This window comes from Salvelinus fontinalis, chromosome 27 (genome assembly GCF_029448725.1).
Source record: "Salvelinus fontinalis isolate EN_2023a chromosome 27, ASM2944872v1, whole genome shotgun sequence".
NCBI classification, from domain to species: Eukaryota; Metazoa; Chordata; class Actinopteri; order Salmoniformes; family Salmonidae; genus Salvelinus; species Salvelinus fontinalis.
The window spans coordinates 6581580-6605218 of NC_074691.1; the positions used below are offsets into that span (position 1 = coordinate 6581580).

The window sequence follows — 23639 nt, forward strand, 5'->3', positions numbered from 1 at the left end:
TGGAATGGCTGACATTTTAGGCTAAGTACAGGCTGTGAGAGAGCACTGTTATTATTCCAAATGTGCGTGTTACTTAAGTTTTTAATCTGATGGGCATGTAGTAGGTGTTACCTGCCATTAGTGTGGTTTTGGAATACTTTGTTCCAAGTCTCAGGTACTTCTCTCTACGAAACTGGTATGTATCGGTTTTTTGTGAGCCTGCATAATCCATTTCCAAGGCCTACGTACGTTTACCTGAAACCCGCCCATTGTCTCAGGAAGCCAATAGCGTGGTCTATCGAAGGTGAAACTTCGGCTCCAGCTCACAGATCGAGAAAAGCCAAATAAACTAGTTCTGTAGGACGCGGTCGACATACGGTTACCTACCAGCATCTCGTGTTTTTTTAAATAGTGAACGGATCGGATTTACCGTTCCAACTAGAAAGTCCAGTCCGGCAGAGCGAAATGACACAGGAGCTTGGCAAGTAAGTAGGCCTACACGGTCCAGTTGTGTTGGGTGTATGAATATGAGCAGAATACGGCTGTTTACGGGTGTGCAATAACAGGTATGATAAATGTTTACCGTAATTCGGTTGATAAACTTCCATAGCCTAACTATCCAGGTAGCCTAGGTAAACTATTGTGAGTTACTGGGTCACAATTGTAATATTTAAAAAATATATTTATTGTATTTTTACAGACGTATTTAAGATTGTTTAATGCTGATCCTGTAAATAGTTTGAAATGGGTTTCATTTAATATTTTTAAAATTTGGAAAACTTTCGAAAGAAATCTATTACAGTAATGACAGTTGTGTAATACACTTGATTGTGCATTGAACTTAGACAATGTACTCAAAATACTGACACATTCGTCCCATTTCTGTACCCGACATCTTATATTTAAACCAAGCGATTACATTAATTTACTCCTATTCATAGACAGTGATTAGTCTGATTGCCATGACACAGACAACGAATTGAATACCTGTCTTGCTGGTGGAGCAGGATAATAGATCTGTCAAGAGTGCTACTGCTTGAAGGTAGCACTTACAAACCTGCTGCTATGGGACTGCTTCTGTCCGTGTAGTATGTAACATTTCAGAGGTTATGGCTATTATTGGGCATAATTAGGGAGATTCTGAACTGAATGTTGGACTGTTTCACTGTGCAGAAAGAGGGGGGTTCGAAACTAAAAGTTGGACTGTCCCACTGTAGAAAGGGGCATTCTGAACTAAATGTTGGACTGTCCCACTCACTGTGCAGAAAAAGGGGTGTTCTGGTTCTCCAGAATGAGCCGTCGTACAGCGGCGGTCAGCGGCAAGCATTCACAGAGGATGACGAGGCATGGAGGGCCTTCCTGGAGAACCCACTGACTGCCGCCTCCAAGGCCATGATGAGCATCAATGGAGATGAGGACAGTGCCAACGCTCTGGGCCTGCTCTACGACTACTACAAGGTACCTTTATATAGACCTACTAAACTCAGCAAAAAAAGAAACGTCCCTTTTTCAGGACCCTGTCTTTCAAAGATAATTTGTCAAAATCCAAATAACTTCACAGATCTTCATTGTAAAGGGTTTAAACACTGTTTCCCATGCTTGTTCAATGAACCATAAACAATTAATGAACATGCACCTGTGGAACGGTCGTTAAGACACTAACAGCTTCCAGGGGTTAGGGAATTAAGGTCACAGTTATGAAAACTTAGGACACTAAAGAGGCCTTTCTACTGACTGAAAAACATCAAAAGAAAGATGCCCAGGGTCCCTGCTCATCTGCGTGAAAGTGCCTTAGGCATGCTGCAAGGAGGCATGAGCACTGCAGTTGTGGCCAGGGCAATAAATTGCAATGTCCGTACTGTGAGACGCCTAAGACAGCGCTACAAGGAGACAGGACGGACAGCTGATCATCCTCGCCGTGGCAGATCATGTGTAACAACACCTGCACAGGATCGGTACATCTGAACATCACGCCTGCGGGACAGGTACAGAATGGCAACAACAATTGCCCGAGTTACACCAGGAACGCACAATCCCTCCATCAGTGCTCAGACTGTCCGCAATAGGCTGAGAGAGGCTGGAATGAGGGCTTGTAGGCCTGTTGTAAGGCAGGTCCTCACCAGACATCACCGGCAACAACGTCGCCTATGAGCACAAACCCACCGTCGCTGGACCAGACAGGACTAGCAAAAAGTGCTCTTCACTGACAAGTCGTGGTTTTGTCTCACCAGGGGTGATGGTCGGATTCACGTTTATCGTCGAAGAAGTGAGCGTTACTTGTTCAAATATTCTTTATTGAACTCACACAAGAATGGTGTGTAGGTATAAAAGACAAGTATACAATTCTTATCTAAACATAAAAGAGCAGACAGAAACAACAAGACTCAGAGTTCTGAGTACATAACAAATAATACAAAACATGACGTATAGAACAAGGACAGGTAGAAAGAAAGAGGGTAGATGTCACCCCCCCCTTATCCCCCGATTATTCCCCCCCCCCTATTCCCCTCCGGACTGCTTAGGTGGTGGGGCCAGCACATGCTGCCCAAAGGTAGATTAAAATATTACAATTGAGAGTGCGTTAAAGTGTACAAATTCACAGCGCTGACTGGTCCAAGTAAGAGAGGAAAGTTTGCCAGATTTGATCAAATGTTGATAATTTATTGTTCAAAATATATCTGGTTCTTTCTAAGTGTACAGTGTTTGCCAATTCGCTGAGCCATAATTTGGTAGTGGGCGCTTCCCTCCTTTTCCAAAACAACAAGATAAATTTGTTTGCCGAAATGAGACTGTAAGAGATTAGTTGTTTTTGGGGGGTTGGTTGATCCGTTTAGGGAATCAGACACTCCCAGGATTATCAGAAGCGGGTCTGGGTCTATTGAAGTCTCCAGAACTTCAGAGAGGATCCTAAAGATTCCACACCAATAACCATACAAGTTAGAGCATAGGGCAAAGCAGTGGAGTAGTGTACCCTGTGCAGCCTGACATTTATCACACATAGGGGATGTATCAGGAAATATCCTATGCAGTTTGGTTTTGGAATAGTGTAATCTGTGTAATACCTTGAATTGTATGAGACAATGTCTGGAGTTAATGGAGCATGTGTGGATATACTCCAAGCTATCTTCCCAGTCTGCCACAGACATGTCAGTCCCTAGTTCTTCCTCCCATTTTGCCTTAATGGCAACTGTAGAAGGTGTGCTAACAGATTGAAAAGGGTCATATAGACAAGATATCAGTTTGTCTGAGGTGGGACGTATTTTTATGCATCCGTCAAACATGGAAGGTTTAGCATTCCCAAATGTCGGAAGGTGTTTTCTAACATGTTCTGGTATAGGTAGAGCAGTTGTGGGAGGGAGACCATTTTAATGGCATTAATTCTTCCGAGCAGAGAAATTGGGAGAGTTCTCCAAAATTGTATGTTTGCCTTGAGTTTTTGCATCAGAGAGGGGAAATTCTCTTTAAATAGTGAGGAGTATTGTTTGGTAACTACAATTCCTAGGTAGGTACATTTTTCTGAAGATAACTTAACTGGAAAATGTTCAAACCAAGAGGTGTTTTGCAACTGTATGGGCATTAATTCGCTCTTGTTCCAATTTATTCTGTATCCCGAGAAGGTACCAAACAAATGAATCACATCAAGAATAGCTGGAATACTAGCGTGGGGTTCTGTTACATAGAGGAGAATGTAATCTGCGTATAGGGAAATCTTATTTAGAGTATCTTTAGTATTATAGCCGTGTATTGCTGCATGAGATCTGAGCGAGAGGTTCAATAATTAGGGTGAAGAGCATAGGCGACAGCGCACAACCCGCGCACAGCGCACAGCGCCTTGTCCCTCTGTAAAGGTTAAATTCGGGCGACAATGGTTGGTTAGTGAGTATTCTCGCACAGGGGTTCCTATATAAAAGCTGGATTCAATTTATGAACCCATCTACAATAGAAATGAGCGTTACACCGAGGCCTGTACTCTGGAGCGGGATCGATTTGGAGGTGGAGGGTCCGTCTTGGTCTGGGGCGGTGTGTCACAGCATTATCGGACTGAGCTTGTAGTCATTGCAGGCAATCTCAACGCTGTACGTTAGAGGGAAGATTCCCTCATGTGGTACCCTTCCTGCAGACTCATCCTGACCCCCCCTTTGTTCAGGGACACATTATTCAATTTCTGTTAGTCACACGTTTGTGAAACTTGTTCAGTTTATGTCTCAGTTGTTGAATCTTGTTATGTTCATACAAATATTTACACATGTTAAGTTTGCTGAAAATAAATGCAATTGACAGTTAGAGGATGTTTATTTTTTTGCTGAGTTTATATTACTACTACTATATACCTACTATACTATAACGATTCTATAAGTACCTCCACCGCCATAAATACATCATATATATTGTATTACTTTTCTAGGTGCCACGAGATAGGAGAACGACTGGACAACCCAAAACAGAAGTGCTCCTGGGCAATACTGATCCAAACAAAATGTAATGAATATCCTTAGTTATGATGTTCTTATCCAGTTATGGCTTGGAATACTTTATATTTACTGTAAATCGAGACAAAGTGTGTTGAAGTAAAGAAAGTTGCGTTCTGAGATGACATTTACTCTGATCATCTCCTCAGAAATGTCATGATGCCACTCCAAGACTCTGCCCTGAGGGCCGTCCCTCGCAACACTGCGGCCAAGGGCAGCAGCCAACCCAGCCGGGGGGACAAGATCCGGGCTCTCTACCCAGCCTCAGACTCCATAGTCTGCCTCTCCAGCCCTCCCTCCTACTCCATCAGCACAGGGCGGGCCCTGGCCCTGCACTCCTTCCCAGTGGGCCTCCCCCCTGGTCCCCACAGCTCCCACAGTTCTCAGTCCAACGGAATGGCCTTCAGTCACCAGCTCAACCACAGCCAGTACAGCCCCAGAGCCAAGAGCCTCACACCCGATTCCACCTACACAGAGCCCTACAAGGACAGCTCCAATGAGGTAGGCCCTCTAACTGTTACTCCAGAACCAGATTGAACCAGGGCATCTTTTTACACTGAGCAGCACAATCCTCTTGTGGAGCTGGACTACTTACACCCAGGTTTCATTATTATTATTTTTTCATTTTTCATTTAACCGTTATTTAACTAGGCAAGTCAGTAAAGAACAAATTCTTACTTACAATGACGGCCTAGGAACAGTGGGTTAACTGCCTTGTTCAGGGGCAGAATGGCAGATTTTTACCTTGTCAGCTCGGGGATTCGATCCACCAACCTTTCGCCCAGCCCAACGCTCTAACCACTAGGCTACCTGCCGCCCCATTGAAATGAATGAGAGCGTCGCACGCTTACTTTACGCCTGTTGTGACCCACAGGTCTTCCCTCTCTCGGAGGAGCTCCAGCAACGTATGGCTTCCATCCCTCCCGGTGGTTACCCTTACTACAGCTTGACAGCAAGGTAATATACTCAGTCAAACATGGGATAGACACTGAGAGACACATTCCTTTTACACATTCATGTTAAAGGAAAAAATAAATGAACTGAACTTTGTGTGTTTTCAAAAATGCTTTCATAGTCACAAGACATCAGGATGTATGATGACAAAGAATATTCTCTCTCTCAGTCAACACTTTGAGTACATGCTGGAGGCTCCCCAATCTATCCGGCCCAAGAGCGGCAGTGGCCAGATGAGTTACCTGAACAAGGGACAGTTCTATCCCATCACCCTGAGAGAGCTAGGGGGCCCCACGGTACTACCCCACCTCAATGGAGCATTCCGGGTATGAGCTTCTCTATTGTATCTCTTCTGTTTCTATTCTTATCGCTCTTTCTCTCCCCCTCCCTCTCTGTGTCTTTCTCTCCCCCCCCTCTCTGTGTCTTTCTCTCCCCCCTCCCTCTCTGTGTCTTTCTCCCCCCCCCTCTCTGTGTCTTTCTCCCCCCCTCTCTGTGTCTTTCTCCCCCCCCCCCTCTCTGTGTCTTTCTCTCCCCCCTCCCTCTCTGTGTCTTTCTCTCTCCCCTCCCTCTCTGTGTCTTTCTCTCCCCCCTCCCTCTCTGTGTCTTTCTCTCCCCCCTCCCTCTCTGTGTCCCCCCCCCCCTCTCTGTGTCTTCCCCCCCTCCCTCTCTGTGTCTTTCTCTCCCCTCTCCCTCTCTGTGTCTTTCTCTCCCCCCTCCCTCTCTGTCTTTCTCTCCCCCCTCCCTCTCTGTGTCTTTCTCTCCCCCCTCCCTCTCTGTGTCTTTCTCTCCCCCCTCCCTCTCATCTCTCTTTCTCAACCTCGTATCTATTTCTATTCTACAAGTATCTAGTGTGTCTCTAGGTTTGGGGAAGGTTTTGGGAATGACTTACTGATGGAATATTTCAGAGTGTGGTGATGCTGGTGTTTGGAGAGGAAAAGTTCACAGATGACCAGCTCAAACACTGGAGATATTGGCACAGCAGACAGCACACAGCCAAGCAGCGCTGCATTGATATTGGTAAGGGGTTACACACACGCATTCACACACACACACACTGCAATCATGCGCACACACAACCGCATGCACGCACACACTGTCACTCACACTAGGGCTGCTCAATTAAATGAATTCACATCGAAATCGCAGTATTGACGTGTTGCGATATTCATATCGCAAGAAATCCGTATCGCATGCAATGTTTTGAAATGCACCTCAGCCGTGTGCAATGTCTGTTTTTATCATTGACTATGTTTGTTTCTGCTCTTGTGGCCGCTTTCTGCACACATCGAGCCACGCCCTCTGTCACTTGAGCAGCGCAGTTCCTCTTCCTCGCTGTTAAATTCGTTATAAGTTTGCATGCTGTTGTGTTAGGTCAAATGCAGTCAATCGATTGTTCCAAACAAGAACGATGCTGCTTTACACACACACACACACACACACACACACACACACACACACACACACACACACACACACACACACACACACACACACACACACACACACACACACACACACACACACACACACACACAACCAAAACAGTCACTATGTTCAAACAAACATTATTGTTTGTGTGTAAACCATCCTGTTGTATCTCTTCCCTGTTTGTTCATCCCAGCTGACTACAAAGAGAGCTTCAATACGATTGCCAGTATTGAGGAGATTGCCTACAATGCCATCTCTTTCACATGGGACACTAAGGACGAGCCACGGGTAAAAGAGGCCAATATTTTGGTGAAGTTTCCCCTGGGTACAGATCTAGGATCAACTTGCCCTCCCCCAATCTTAACCTGAACCAATAGTGTAAAAAATACAAGATCAGCGTCTAGACTCTAGAGACTCTAGTCTAGAGGCAACTTCACTCTACACCAGAATTTGGCGCAAAATGTATGTCTATGTTTTGTCCAAAAAATAAAGTAGTTACAAACAATCTCCAGCTGGGGGAGACATACACAAGTAAACCAATCTTACACAACACTTTGAAACAACCCACGACTACAGTTTCTAGAGACTACAATTTTCTACCTTGGTTTTCGAACCAGCATGAACGAAATGTCATACTCAATGGAAATAAACCCATAAATGTGCATCAGAACTGTTCCTTTACATGTAAAACATTCTGTCTATTACTACTCTACCCACGTATGCTTTCATGTCATTACTGGTGCGTTTATTTAATGTTGTATGTGAGCCTCATGCCATAGACTTTTCTGTCCAAAGTAAATAGGATGAGCAATAAAGTGTTTAAGAATTTGAATCCTCACGTACCTTGATCTTTTCCCCCATCAGGTGTTTGTGTCAGTGAACTGTCTGAGTACAGACTTCTCCCCTCAAAAGGGAGTGCGGGGCCTTCCTCTCAACCTCCAGATTGACACCTACAGCTGTGGTGGCCATGGTGACAAGCTAGTGCACAGAGCCTACTGCCAGATCAAGGTGTTCTGTGACAAAGGTGCCGAGAGGAAGATCCGAGACGAGGAGAGGAAGCAGACTCAAAGGAAGGGAAGGGGACAGGAGACAACTGCAGCCTGTGAGTACAGTACACCTGATACAATCAATCAGTCTTTAAATCACACACACACACACATACATATATACTACCATTCAAAAGTTTGGGGTCACTTCGAAATGTTCTTGTTTTTGAAAGAAAAGCACATTTGGTGTTAGCTAATCCAAGTTTATCATTTTAAAAGCCTAATTGATCATTAGAAAAACCTTTCGCAATTATGTTAGCACAGCTGAAAACTGTTGTTCTGATTAAAGAAGCAATAACACTGGCCTTCTTTAGACTAGTTGAGTATCTGGAGCATCAACATTTGGTGGTTCGATTACTGGCTCAAAATGGCCAGAAACAAAGAACTTTCTTCTGAAACACGTCAGTCTATTCTTGTTCTGAGAAATGAAGGCTATTCAGTGCGAGAAATTGCCAAGAAACTGAAGATCTCGTACAACGTTGTGTACCACTCCCTTCACAGAACAGTGCAAACTGGCTCTAACCAGAATAGAAAGAGGAGTGGGAGGCCCCAGTGCACAACTGAGCAAGAGGACAAGTACATTAGAGTGTCTAGTTTGAGAAACAGACGCCTCACAAGTCCTTAACTGGCAGCTTCATTAAATAGTACCCATAAAACACCAGTCTCAACGTCAACAGTGAAGAGGTGACTCCGGGATGCTGGCCTTCTATGCAGAGTTACAAAGAAAAAGCCATATCTCAGACTGGCCAATAAAAATAAAATATTAAGATGGGCAAAAGGACACTGGACAGAGGAACTCTGCCCAGAAGGCCCTCTGCCCAGAAGGCCAGCATCCCCGAGTCGCCTCTTCACTGTTGACGTTGAGACTGGTGTTTTCCGGGTACTATTTAATGAAGCTGCCAGTTGAGGACTTGTTCTGTGAAGGGAATAGTTTCCATGACCAAGTAGCCACACACAAGCCTAAGATCACCATGCGCAATGCCAAGCATCGGCTGGAGTGGTGTAAAGCTCGCCACATTTGGACTCTGGAGCAGTGGAAACACGTTCTCTGGAGTGATGAATCACACTTCACCATTTGGCAGTTCGATGGATGACTTCTGCATTTCCTGCACTCATTTGAGATCATTTCCACACTGCCACGTAGGGCTGCACAATATGGGCAAACAATCTTGGCCTTATTTTTAACCAAATGTTGCAATTGCGATTTGACTTGTGATTTAGAGCAAAACACTTGGGTGAAATGTTGTAATCATGGAAATGTAATTATTATTCAAATTCTAAAGTTAGAATATTTTAGTAAAGACTTTAAATACAGTTTTACATGATGACAAATGAAAATGCTAGGGAGGATTTATTGTGACAGGGTAGGAACCAAAGTGTTGACCAGTGTTTCCTAGGGGACCCTATAATCTTTGGCTTCATTTAATGTTTTCTCTTAGCTACTTCATGTAGTTAACATTCTTGCGTTGTGTATTCCTCTTTGATGTAGAAGATACTGTTGCACAAAATACATGCAGATGTAGGTCTACACCATCACTGGTATATCAGGCTGTATAGCTAGTTACGTTTGCTCGGACGCAGTACATTTATGAGCTAGCTTGCGATTAGCATTAGCGGCTAACAAGCTAGTGGATTTATATTAAGAAGAAAATTGAAAACACCATCATTGCCATTAATATTGTTTCATGTGCTGCATTGACCATAAATGTCTCTTGAGTGACAGGGGGCGGGGCTGGGTCTGTGTGGAAAGTGGCATGGAGTGAGAGAGTGGAGATAGATGACTCAAGTAGCAAATAAACTATATATATGGACATTACACCCAGCGTATTACATTTAACAAACATTCAAATGCCGTTATAGAAGGTAAAGTAAAAACCAAACCGGTCCATGCATCAATACCGGTATATCACCCAGCTCTACCTGCTCGGATGCATAGTGCCAAATGTAAAGTTTGGTGGAGGAGGTATAATGGTCTGGGACTGTTTTTCATGGTTCGGGCTAGACCCCTTAGTTCCAGTGAAGGGAATCTTAATGCTACAGCATACAATGACATTCTAGACGATTCTGAGCTTCCAACATAGTTTGGGGAAAGCCCTTTCCTGTTTCAGCATGACAATGCCCAGTGCACAAAGCAAGGTCCATACAGAAATGGTTTGTCAAGATCAGTGTGGAAGAACTTGACTGGCCTGCACAGCGCCCTGACCTCAACCCCATCGAGCACCTTTGGGATGAATTGGAATGCCGACTGCGAGTTGGGTGTAATCGCCCAACATCAGTGCCCGACCTCACTAATGCTCTTGTTGATGAATGGAAGCAAGTCCCTGCATCAATGTTCCAACATCTAGTGGAATGTCTTCCTAGAAGAGTAGAGGCTATTATAGCAGAAAAGAAGGGACTAACTCCATATTAATGCCCATGATATATATGGGATTATGGAAAGTGGATTAAATTATTTCTTTGTCATCTTTCTAAATAGTTATCTAGCTGTGGCCATCTGGCTAGTATCATCAAGGGCTTTCTACAAAATAGCAACATTAGCTCAGCTAGCTAGCATTGGCATCTACACCATAAACTAAGCAACACACGCGGACATGCATTGCCAAACAAGGCTACTGCCACCTTTTGGTTTGGAGTATTTTAACAAGGCTTTGTGGCGGATTACTTAAACGTCTTTTCTGTGTGAACACAAAAGAGATTGACTGCCTACACTGTTCAGAGGTGCAATTACTCTCGGCTGGTGAACGGTAGACAATCTTATGTGTGTCCCTGCTCTTAGTTCCGGTGCTTTGGACAAATCACAATTTCACAGGTGTTAGCTTCTTTTGAATTTTGGAAGGGTTCGGGACATTTGGCCCATAGACTTGCCCGTAACTTGCAAAGAGAGGGTGGAGCTCTTCAGTCCGTTTCCGAACCTCATTCTATCTCTTCTCAACACATATGAATCCAGAACTTAAATCGAACATCTGACAAATTACGCGAGTCTTTAGTTCTGGGTTAACCGAGATGAATATACAGTGCTTAGAACGAATACATTTTTCTTTGTGTGATTCACAAAATCCTGTCCTCAACTAACCCCTAAAAAGCAAGCCAGGGAAACAGCATGTCAAGGGTGACGAAACGAAGTCTCTAGAGTTGACATGCAATAGTAGACCTGCCTCAATAAAATGAAAACACCTTGAAGAAAACGGAAAAGCACATGTTCTTTGCAACAGTCCCATTGGTCTCTTCTCACAACCGATGGTGGAGCGCCCAGACGGAGGGCCCCTATTTTGGGGAGCGAGACTACTGTCCCATCCTGCTCCCATGTTAACCGCTCTTCCTCCCCCTGCTGTCCTATCGCAGGTGTGGAAGACCCTCTGAAGCTGAAGCATGTGGACATAACATCGTTCAAAGCCATGAGTGATATGGACTCCCAGCCGGTCCTCTTCATCCCTGAGGTTTACTTCCCCAGCACCCAGCGCCACCATGTAAGTCCTACAATACATGTAAAGTTACAATATTAAATATTAAAGCATTAAAGTGCTCTCTTAAAGCCTCCATTGTCCAGAAATTGTATCTAAATCCAAATTGGTTTTCTAGAAAGGTACTAAGAGAGGCCCATCCATCCTATGTTTAAGAGTGAGCTTTTTGCATCTTAAAACCTTAGTGGATCCCTGTTTAAAGTATCCTCCTTTTTAAATGAAGTCATACAGAGTTGGCTACAATTTCAATTTCATCCTCCAGAAAAGGCAGATCTAATATTACAGCAAATAATATGGCTAAACTCCAATATACTGATAGATAAAAAACACATTTGGGCGGGGAGGGGAGTGTAAGTGTAACCGATGTGAAATGGCTAGCTAGTTAGCGGAGCGAGTGACGTCAATCGGTGACGTCACTCGCTCTGAGACCTGAAGTAGTAGCCACTTTTGTGGCGCGATGGGTAACGATGCTTCGTTGGGTGACTGTCGTCTGTGTGCAGAGGGTCCCTGGTTCGAGCCAAGGTAGGGGCGAGGAGAGGGACGGAAGCAATACTGTTGCATAAACAAAAATGGTAAAATGATGTCACACAAGCAACTAATAACAGTGTACCGAGGAGTATGCTCAATACGGAATTATAACCAACTCATCACGACTCTATCACGAAATTGGAAGAGACAATTACTTAAACAAGAAAGTAAAGAGTTAGTCTGTCTGCCTCCCATTAAAAATCATAAATGGCTTAAAATGATTAGTATAAATCCCCCCAAAAATCGGTTCCACTTAAAATCAAAAGGTTTGACAGTGATACTGTATACATTTCATGTCAGTTAGGAACAGGTTTTTGATGTCCCAATACCTTGGCATAGGGTCTGACATATAAAACAACAATTGACACATCAATCCGCTCGTTTCAACGATTATATAAAATGCTTGCTACTAAAAGAATGCTCAATATATGGGGCATTTGAACAGTCAGCCTTGTACAGACTCTACCACAAGGAAACATATTTTCTTGTACTGTCCATTGGTGGCTCGCTTTTGGAGTCAGATCCAGGAATGGTTGTTATAATATCAGGGTTCAGGTGGACCTGCAAACTGTAATGTTAGGGGATCTGAAAAACCAGAATCAGTCAATGGGAAATATCAAAGTATTTATTTTTAGGGCAATATACTAAGTAGAAATGTTGTAAATAGGGAGGTTCAGGACCCTCGTTAGACATCATAGTAAGATGGAGGGATGTATTGCTAAAGGAAATATCTAAATGGCGTTATACTAGGAAAGGTGGATTGATCTGTGGACATCGGAGGGTCGGTGTGGGTGAAAAATCCAGCAGTTGAAGAAAGAGGAGATATTTATAATTATTTAACGACGGGTACCGTTATATGTGAGCGAAATAACTGTAAGTAGCAGTAGAAGTATGGTTGTCCGTTAGTTTACTCCAAGTAGGGTAGGGATGGTAGGGTGGGGGGATAAGTAAAGGGGATTCGAAATCATGCAAACAATTAAATGAATAGAACCTACAATCTATCTGAAGCTGGTCTACCCCACCCCCAAGAAAATCCCCTTACATCACCCATGTTTAGGGTTTCAAAATTCTAGTAACTTTCCCAAAGTTCCTGGACTTTTTAGAAATACCGGTTGGAGGATTCCTGGAATCGAGGCAATAAGCAGGGAGGGAATCGTCCAACTGTGATTTCTGGATAAACCTGGGAACTTTGGGAAAGAAACTGGAATGCAACCCTACCCATGTTACACTGCAGCATATCGTCAATTTTACCACACTCTAAGGACATTTTGTTTTTAGCCTTTGCTAGGCCTGAGCAACATTTTCCTGGATAATTTGTAATACAAATGAGTTATGAAAAAAGATACACCTGGTTGCGTACAATACTGCTGGTTCATTTAAATACAATAATCAGCTGAAATAGAGCAGTAAAGCTCATATAGCAAGACATACATTTGTGTGAGATCACATGTAAATACATGACAGGGGAAATGTCATTTTTGAGACGTCTTTTCAGAAAATGTGTGTTGTGCAACATAAAGAACACAAAAGGACGATCACAGCTAAGAGACGGCAGCCCTCGAGGGGTGGAGAGTTTCAGTGTAGTTGGCTTGAGACAATAGCTGCTGAACAAATAGCCCAGGTAAAGAACATTCTGGAGATGTGACATCACATGATGTCCTTGTAGGGGCTCGGGTTTCCCCCTCAAGGTGGTTGTCCCTGTAAACAACTAGAGGACTAACGATCCAAAACATGAACAGGGACTATGCTCTGGGTCATTTGCATGTTATATTTATTAGCAGTGGTGTAAAGTACTTAAGTAAAAAATACTTTAAAGTACTAATTAAGTCGTTTTTTGGGGTATCTATACTTTACTTAAACTTTACGTTTATATTTTTGACTACTTTTACGTCACTACATTCCTAAAGAAAATAATGTACTTTTTTTCCCCGGACACCCAAAAGTACTCATTACTTTTTGAATGCGTAGCAGGAAAGAAAAATGGTGCAATTCAAACACTTATCAAGAGAACATCCCTGGTCCTCCCTACTGCCTCTGATCTGGAGGACACGCTAAACATACATGCTTTGTTAGTAAAGTATGTCTAAGTGTTGGAGTGTGCCATTGGCTATCCAAAAATAAGTAAAACAAGAAAATGGTGCTGTTTGGTTTGCTTAATATAAAGGATTGTAAATTATTTATACTTTTACTGTTGATACTTAAGTATATTTTAGCAATTACATTTACTTTTGATACTTGAGTACATTTAAAAACCAAATACTTTTAGACTTACTCAAGTAGTATTTTACTTGAGTCATTTTCTATAATGGTATTTTTACTTTTACTCAAGTATGACAGTTGGGTGCTTTTTCTACTTACTTTTCCACTGCTTTGTAGCAGTGGTTATTTGCATAGATATCAGTATAGATACGGATATCGGGTATCTAATCTTGCTCTTTATCCCTTGTCAGTCATGCCTATCAGATGACGGTGAGGATGGGTGAGTACAGTTCTTCTTTTAGACAAGACTTGTAATATCAGGTAACATGTATAGATGCTATAAATGTAAAAAATACAATCATTGGAAATGCTGCATACCCATAATAAGTGATTAACTGCATTTTCCGTACTCATCCATACTCATGAGTCATACATGTATTGTTTGTTTTTCTGCAGCTTGGGACAGAAGAGACTGCTCCACTATGATGAGGAATTTGACTCTGCCACTCACAAGAGAGCCAGGAGGGAGGAGCCAGAGAAGGGTACATCAAATAGTAGAGACAGACAGACAGACAGACAGACAGACAGACAGACAGACAGACAGACAGACAGACAGACAGACAGACAGAGTGAAAAGGAGACCGTTTAGAGACAGTAAAGAGAAGGCATAAACCGGAGAGAGAGAGAGAATTATAGAACGCAGGAGCAAAATAGAGAGGATGAGTGAGGGAAAGAGAATTAAAAATAGCGTGAGAGAGAGGGAGACATGCTTTCTGGCTGGCCTGGCTGCACTGCAGTTGTGTTTGTTGCTCTGGCTGCTGTTCAGGCTGCTCCCACCTAGTTCAGCTTACTGAATTCATGTAAACACAGGCCACGTGGCTTCCAAAGCCCCCCCCCCTCTCTCTCTCTCTGGATGCACAAAACACAACACACACAAACACACTCAACTGGTTTTCCAAGTGGAACGTGCTCATTTTCCTGAAATGAAGTCCAAAGGGGATTGCTTTTTACCCACTCACGTGTGTGGCGGGGGAAAGGTTCTGAGAATGATTAGGGGCTGTTTACTGTTTGGTGTGGTCTCTGTCAGACTAGTCTATTGCTGACCAGGCTCATAGCCAATTCCCAAGACGCCAGCAAGAAAGGAGCAAAGTGCAATTATGGTCCAGCCTGCTCTCAGTGTAACAAAGGGGTGTCCAAAATGGCCCCCTATCCTGGGCTATGGTCAAAAGTAGTGCACTATATAGGGAATAGGGTGCCAATTCGGAGACAGTCCAAGTAAACGTAGTTTCACTGTCTTTATGGGGGGTGAGAGTGGCAGTTTTTCCAGCATGAATACACACCACAACCATGGAAATGTCACCCAACAGGATATTAGGGCAATGCTGTAGTAGTTGCTAAGATCTTACCTCAGTGACTTGACTGGGAGAGAAACCCACACAGTATTTTAATGTTTGAAACTGTCTCACACCCCATGTCGAAAAACATACTTTGTGTGTATTCCTACCTCCATTTGCTTATGGCAACTCTCCCTCACACTGGGGGTTGGTGTGGTGGGGTAGTATCTGACTGGGTTGGTGTGGAATTTGAATGTACTTCTCCCTCACACTGTGGTGGATGGTGTGGTAGGCAATCTTTTAGTGTGGTATCTGACTATTTGCTTTCGTCTCTCTCTGTGTTCCTCTAGTGCTGCTCTACGTCCGTAAGGAGACAGAGGAGGTGTTTGATGCTGTAATGCTGAGGACGCCCACTCTGGCAGGACTACTGGAGGCTGTGAGCAGATGTTGTTGGGTTCCATAGAACCTTTGTTTTTGCAGACGTATTTTCAGAACGGCTCGATTTTCGTAGATGAGTCTAAAATGAATCTATTTAGCTCAGAACGTCTTCTTTGACATTACTGTATTTATACCAGGGATATCATTTCTCAACCGGCAAAGTTCAAAAATAGCTGGAGTCGGACTTTGTCTGATAAGTGTTGTATGTTTTGAGTGTGTGCCATATAGGTGACCTTGATTTTTCCCCCCCATGGGTTTAAATACATAGTAAGCAGACATAGCTGTTTGTGTGAAGTGTGAGACCCTGGATGCGTCCTAAATGACACCCTATTCCCTTTATAGTGAACTACTTTTGACCCGGGTCATAGGGTTCTGGTCAAAAGTAGTGCACTGTATAGTATTTAAGGTGCTATTTTGGATGTAAACCACAGTGTCACAGTCAGATAGGTTTGTTTCCTGTTTGTGTCTGTCAGGAAGCAGTCACTCATCAGAGAAGGCACACAGGCGTTCAGTGGAATGTATTGTATTGTCTGACTGTTCGCGCCCAGTTCTCATAGGGGGTTTCCCATGTTTTTCATCACATCTCTAGGTATCTGATAAATATGAGCTGCCGCTTGGAAAAATGGGGAAAGTCTACAAGAGGTGCAAAAAAGGGTAAGACCGGTGTCACCGCTCATGATCTAGGTCAATGGAAATGTGTTGTGTCCCAAATGGCACCCTATTCCCTATATAGTGCACTACTTTTGACCAGGGCTATAAGGCTCTGGTCAGAAGTAGTGCATTACCTAGGGAATAGGGTGCCATTTGGGACGCACAGAAAGTGAATAATCTAGAACATGTTTCTAGAGTAAACTCCACTTTGAAAATAAGTAAATCACTTCTACCCTCTTGTCTGTAGGATCCTAGTTCATATGGACGACAACATCATCAAGCATTACTCCAACGAGGATGCCTTCCACATTCGCATGGAGGAGGTCGGGGGAAAGGTCCTGCTGACACTGACCGAGATCTGAGCCTGGACAAGGGGGTATACATTAGGGCCAGCAACGTTTCAAAACGTTTCGCAATGGAAAACGAAAATAACAATTTCTTATTGGACCAGTACAAGTTATTGGACCTCTCTGTTTTATAATTTCTGTTTGGTGCCTCCAAGGTGAGGACCTTGGAGGAGGGACACATGTTGAGCTCCAAGGGCGTGAGTAGGGACCCAGAACAGTAAGATTAGTCACCTGTTTACACAACTGTAACATACTTCTACAAGATATTTTCATGAGTTCTGCCTTTCTGCTGCACGGCCATTTTCTGGTTGGCCAACATTGCTACCTCGTTCGCTGGCAAGATTCTTGTTGCATTTTCACTTCAAATATGAGTGATTGATTCACTGTATCCATGTTAAAAGTTGAAATTATTTTTGAGGAACATTTGGAAACAATATTGTGTAACGGCCAATTAAATTTTCCTTGCTTAAATGTAGACCTTTTGTACTACTACTTTACAGTATATGTCGCTGTGAATGAATTATTTTCCAGCCGAGATGGCAGAATGTTGTTTAGAATGTCAGTGTTCATATAAGTTCATATTATGTATTATTTTCAAAGATATGCAGTGGTCAGTTTTAAGAAATGGACTTGTAAAACATGATGCGGTGACCGGTTAGGGCTATTTCTATCTGAGTATGTACTTTTATAATTATTTTTCAGAATTCTTGGAGGTGATATGTTTTTTTTTTTTATCTTTTATGTTTACATCATGAAAAAGTAATATATGAATTCAATAATATATGTATTTATATTCACATGTTGTGCCAAGTGTGGTGTGTGTATCTGAATCTAGATATATAGGTGTTAGCTCCATATGTGATGACACAATGTGAATAATTCTTGGCAACAGGAAATGGGGGTGGGGGTCAGGAAGTGTGCGTTAGTCTTTCAAAACCTTGTCAGTCATGCAAGAACTGATTTGAAATCAGTCCTGTTAGCAGATGCTTACCTACAGTGGTTATTAAATTTGTTAAAGTCACTCTTCAGACTAAGTATTTCTTTGCACATTGTGTTTTTGTAAGGGAACTTAACTCAACTGCATCAACGAGGCATGAAGCGGAGATGTGTGCAGATTTGGGGATTAGGCTCTGGTCAAAAGTAGTGCACTATATAGGGAATAGGGCTCTGGTCAAAAGTAGTGCACTATATAGGGAATATGGTACCGTTTGGGATGCAAGTTGAGTTTTATATAAATAGAACCACATCAGACAGTGCGTTATATTACCCTTTAAATTGAGTTAGAAAAAGAATACAGAGTCTGAGAACCATCTTTCTCACAGCTCTTTTAGTCCTATCCTGAACATCACGCAGTCAGGCTGTCCCATGCTACTTGTTTCAAAAACACCTAGGCCCGTACACATTAAGTTGTACACTTTTGGCACAATGGTTGTGATACAACAGAGAGATATTCGAGAACAAAAATCATTACAAAAGTGCTGTAGATACACATCGGAATGGTTGTGTAATCATTTTTGCACAGACGAAGTCTATTGCAACCATACTTAACAGGCGGATCTTGACCCGGAACCGTGTCAATATGGACCACGGGTCCCGACCTTTATTTTTGTTATATTATTTATTTTGGGGAAATCAGTCTTGCTTTTAACTTACGGATGTTGAGAGATGTAATAGTAGTAAGCACACGGTGCCTTGAAAATTGGTAGTGAATGGGCAGTTTTCCTCTTATGTCATGACCTCAGAGAGCTTTTACTAACTTGTCAGCAGAGATGGGCAGTATTTCAATCACTTCTGAGTATTCTGACATTTGTATTACACTGGGTTGAACTACAGTCCAATGTATTTTGTGACAAGATACTTCTGAGAGTTGTAATTTGTATTTTCAATACCATTTTTTTTTAGCGTTTCAATTTTGTGGACCCCTCTCACCCTGCATTGGTATCAGAAGTCTAATGGCACTATGGTGTGATTAGAGCATCTTATAAATGAATGAAATATAATTGTACATGTAAAAATGGACAATTGCAATTCAATGGGGCACCTTAAATGACATTTTGGGGAAAAAAGCCTTCATTCTTTGAATCAGATGGCTCATTCATCACAAAGCCCAATGATATTGCAAACTACTTTAATGACTTTTTCATTGGCAAGATAAGCAAACTTAGGGATGACATGCTAGCAACAAAAGCTGACAACACATCCAAGTATATCGGACCAAATTATGAAAGACAAGAATTGTACTTTTGAATTCCGTAAAGTCAGTGTGGAAGAGGTGAAAAAATTATTGTTGTCTATCAACAATGACAAGCCACCGGAGTCTGACAATCTGGATGGAAAATTACTGAGGATAATAGCAGAAAATATTGCCTCTCCTATTTGCCACATCTTTAATTTAAGCTTACTAGAGAGCGTGTGCCCTCAGGCCTAGAGGGAAGCTAAAGTCATTCCACTACCCAAGAAGAGTAAATGCCCCCTTTACTGGCTCAAATAGCCAACCAATCAGCCTGTTACCAACCCTTAGTCAACTTCTGGAAAAAATTGTGTTTGACCAGATACAATGCTATTTCACAGTAAACAAATTGAAAAAAGAATTTCAGCATGCTTATAGGGAAGGACACTCAACAAGCGCAGCACTTACACAAATGACTGATGATTGGCTGAGAAAAATGTATCATAAAATGATTGTGGGGGCTGTCTTGTTAGACTTCAGTGCAGCTTTTGACATTATCGATCAGTCTGCTGCTGGAAAAACGTTTGTGTTATGGCTTTACACACCCGTTGCTATAATGTGGATAAAGAGTTACTTGTCTAACAGAACACAGAGGGTGTTCTTTAATAGAAGCCTATCAAATATAATTTAGTTAAAATCAAGAATTCCCAGGGTAGCTGTTTAGGCCCCTTGCTTTTTTCAATTTTTACTAACGACATGCTACTGACTGAGTAAAGCCAGAGTTTCTATGCATGCGGATGACTCAACACTATACACGTCGGCTACTACATAGACTGAAATGACTGCAACACTCAACAAAGAGCTGCAGTTAGTTTCAGAGTGGGTGGCAAGGAATAAGTTATCCCTAAATATTTCTAAAACTTAAAGCATTGTATTTGGAACAAAACACTCACTAAACTCTAAACCTGAACTAAATCTTGTAATAAATAATGTGGAAATTGAGCAAGTTGAGATGACTAAACTGCTTGGAGTAACATTAGATTGTAAACTGTCATGGTCGAAACATATTGATGCAGTAGTAGCTCAGATGGAGAGTCTGTCTATCAACAAGGCAGGTCCTACAGACCCTAGTTTTGTCGCACCTTGACTACTGTTCAGTCGTGTGGTCAGATGCCAAAATAAAGGACTTAGGAAAATTGCAATTGGCTCAGACCAGGGCAGCACGGCTGGCCCTTGGATGTACACAGAGAGCTAATATTAATAATATGCATGTCAATCTCTCCTGGCTGAAAGTGGAGGAGAGGATGACTTCATCGTTACTTTTATTTATGAGAGGTATTGACATGTTGAATGCACCGAGCTAACAGACACCCATACCCCACAAGACATGCCACAAGAGGTCTCTTCACAGTCCCCAAGTCCAGAACAGACTATGGGAGGCACACAGCACTACATAGAGCCATGACTTCCTTGGAACTCTATTCCACATCAAGTAAATGACGCCAGCAGTAAAACTAGATTTAAAAAACAGATTAAAAAAACACCTTATGGAACAGCGGGGAGTGTGAAGCAACACAAACATTGGCACAGACACACACACACACACACACACACACACACACACACACACGGATTTAGTACTGTAGATATGTGGTAGTGGCGGAGTAGGGGCCTGAGGGCACACAGTGTGTTGTGAAATCTGTGAATGTATTGTAATTTTTAAAATTGTATAAACTGCCTTAATTTTGCTGGACCTCAGGAAGAGTAGCTTCTGCTTTGGCAGCAGCTAATTGGGTACCATAATAAATACAAATACAAATGCTAAGTATTATTCCAATGAGCTCCGTCAGACATAAGGCCAATAATAATACCCAGTGTGCTTTGCATTTCATTTTGATATTTTCATTTATACATTTACATTTTCGTCATTTAGCAGACACTCTTATCCAGAGTGACTTACAGTCAGTGCATTCAACTAGGTAGATAAAGTTTATATACAGTACCAGCCAAAAGTATGGACACACCCACTCATTTAAGGGTTTTTCTTTATTTTTACTCTTGTACATTGTAGAATAATAGTGAGGACATCAAAACTATGACATAACACATATGGAATCATGTAGTAACCAAAAAAGTGTTAAACAAATCAAAATATATTTTATAATTCAGATTCTTCAAAGTAGCCACCCTTTGCCTTGATGACAGCTTTGCACACTTGGCATTATCTCAACCAGCTTCACCTGGAATGTCCCACTAAGCACAAACAAGATGGGATGGCATATCACTGCAGAATGCTGTGATAGCCGTGCTGGTTAAGTGTGCCTTGAATTCTAAATAAATCACAGACAGTGTCACCAACGAAGCACCCCCACACCATCACACCTTCTCCATGCTTCATGGTGGGAACCACACATGCGGAGATCATCCATTCACTTACTCTCCGTCTCACAAAGACATGACGGTTGCAACCAAAAATCTCAAATTTGGACTAATCAGACCAAAGGACAGATGTCCACCGGTCTAATGTCCATTGCTCGTGTTTCTTGATAAGTTCATTAGAGTTAACTGCACTTCAGATTGCAGACCAAATAAATGCTTCACAGAGTTCAAGTAACAGACACATCTTAACATCAACTGCTCACAGGAGACTGCGTAAATCAAGCCTTCATGGTCGAATTGCAGTAAAGAAACACCTACTAAAAGACACCAATAATAAGTCCTTTGGTCCAAATTTGAGATTTTTTGCTCCAACCTCTGTGTCTTTGTGAGACGCAGAGTAGGTGAACGGATGATCTCCGCGTGTGTAGTTCCCACCATGAAGAATGGAGGAGGTGTGATGGTGTGGGGGTGCTTTGCTGGGGACACTGTCAGTGATTTATTTAGAATTCAAGGCACACTTAACCAGCTTGGCTACCACAGCATTCTGCAACGATACGGCATCCCATCTGGTTTGCGCTTAGTGGGACTATCATTTGTTTATCAACAGGACAATGACCCAACACACCTACAGGCTGTGTAAGGGCTATTTGACCAAGAAGGAGAATGATGGAGTGCTGCATCAGATGACCTGGCCTCCACGATCACCTGACCTCAACCCAATTGAGATGGTTTGGGATGAGTTGGAGCACAGAGTGATGGAAAAGGAGCCAACAAGTGCCCTTCAAGATTGTTGGAAAAGCATTCCAGGTGAAGCTGGTTGAGAGAATGCCAAGAGTGTGCAAAGCTGTCATCAAAGCAAAGGGTAGATACTTTGAAGAATATAAAATATAAAATGTATTTGGATTTGTTTAACACTTGTTTGGTTACTACATGATTCGATATGTGTTATTTGACCGTTTTGATGTCTTCATTTTCATTCTACAATGTAGAAAATAGTAAAAAATAAAGAAAAACTCTTGAATGAGTAGGTGTATCCAAACTACTGACTGGTACTGTATATAAACTCAGCAAAAAAGAAACGTCCCCTTTTCTGGACCCTGTCTTTCAAAGATAATTTGTCAAAATCCAAATAACTTCACAGATCTTCATTGTAAAGGGTTTAAACACTGTTTCCCATGCTTGTTCAATGAACCATAAACAATTAATGAACATGCACCCGTGGAATGCTCGTTAAGACACTAACAGCATACAGACAGTATGCAATTAAGGTCACAGTTATGAAAACTTAAGACACTAAAGAGGCCATTCTACTGACTCTGAAAAACACCAAAAGAAAGATGCCCAGGGTCCCTGCTTATCTGCGTGAACGTGCCTTAGGCATGTTGCAAGGAGGCATGAGGACTGCCGATGTGGCCAGGGCAATAAATTGCAATGTCCGTACTGTGAGACACCTAAGACAGCACTACAGGGAGACAGGACGGACAGCTGATCATCCTCGCAGTGGCAGACCACGTGTAACAACACCTGCACAGGATCGGTACATCCGAACATCACACCTGCAGGACAGGTACAGGATGGCAACAACAACTGCCCGAGTTACACCAGGAACGCACAATCCCTCCATCAGTGCTCAGTCTGTCCGCAATAGGCTGAGCGAGGCTGGATTGAGGGCTTGTAGGTCTGTTGTTAGGCAGCGCAAACTGTCTCTAACCAGAATAGAAAGAGGAGTGGGAGGCCCCGGTGCACAACTGAGCAAGAGGACAAGTACATTAGAATGTCTAGTTTGAGAAACAGACGCCTCACAAGTCCTCAACTGTCAGCGTCATTAAATAGTACCCGCAAAACACTAGTCTCATCGTCAACAGTGAAGAGGCAACTCCGGGATGCTGACTGTAGGCCTAGGGATGCTGACTGTAGGCCTAGGGATGCTGACTGTAGGCCTACTGACTGTAGGCCTAGCCTATGTGCCGAGAGTGGCAAACTACAGGTGAGCAAGGTAGCCTTGTCTGTGTGCAGTCTCAAATGGTCCCTATTTAGTGTAGTTCACTACTTTTGACCAGGGCCCACAGGGAATAATGTGCCAATTGGGACACATCCCTTCTCCTTGTGTAATCTGAGCTCGTCTCTGGCCTCTCTTCACCCCACCCCAGGGCCGTGGGCTACATTCATCCCAGTGTGTTTTAGCAAGGCCTTGTAGGTCTCTGCTGGGGCCCAACTCTCCTGACTGTGTGAATTGTTAGCTGCATGGTCTAACTG

At 42.7% G+C, this 23639-nt stretch overlaps 1 protein-coding gene across 1 annotated transcript; it reads left to right on the top strand.

Moving 5' to 3' along the window:
* Positions 1–159: 159 nt before the first annotated feature.
* On the top strand, positions 160–17855 carry LOC129824921 (grainyhead-like protein 1 homolog). Its single transcript, XM_055884484.1, has 15 exons — positions 160–464; positions 1245–1437; positions 4385–4458; positions 4598–4949; positions 5323–5405; positions 5572–5728; positions 6308–6419; positions 7024–7118; positions 7695–7932; positions 11219–11343; positions 14316–14344; positions 14521–14606; positions 15749–15834; positions 16426–16490; positions 16735–17855. The coding sequence occupies exons 1-15, from the start codon at positions 445–447 to the stop codon at positions 16847–16849; spliced, it is 1830 nt and encodes a 609-aa protein (XP_055740459.1). The 5' UTR covers positions 160–444; the 3' UTR covers positions 16850–17855.
* Positions 17856–23639: the final 5784 nt, after the last annotated feature.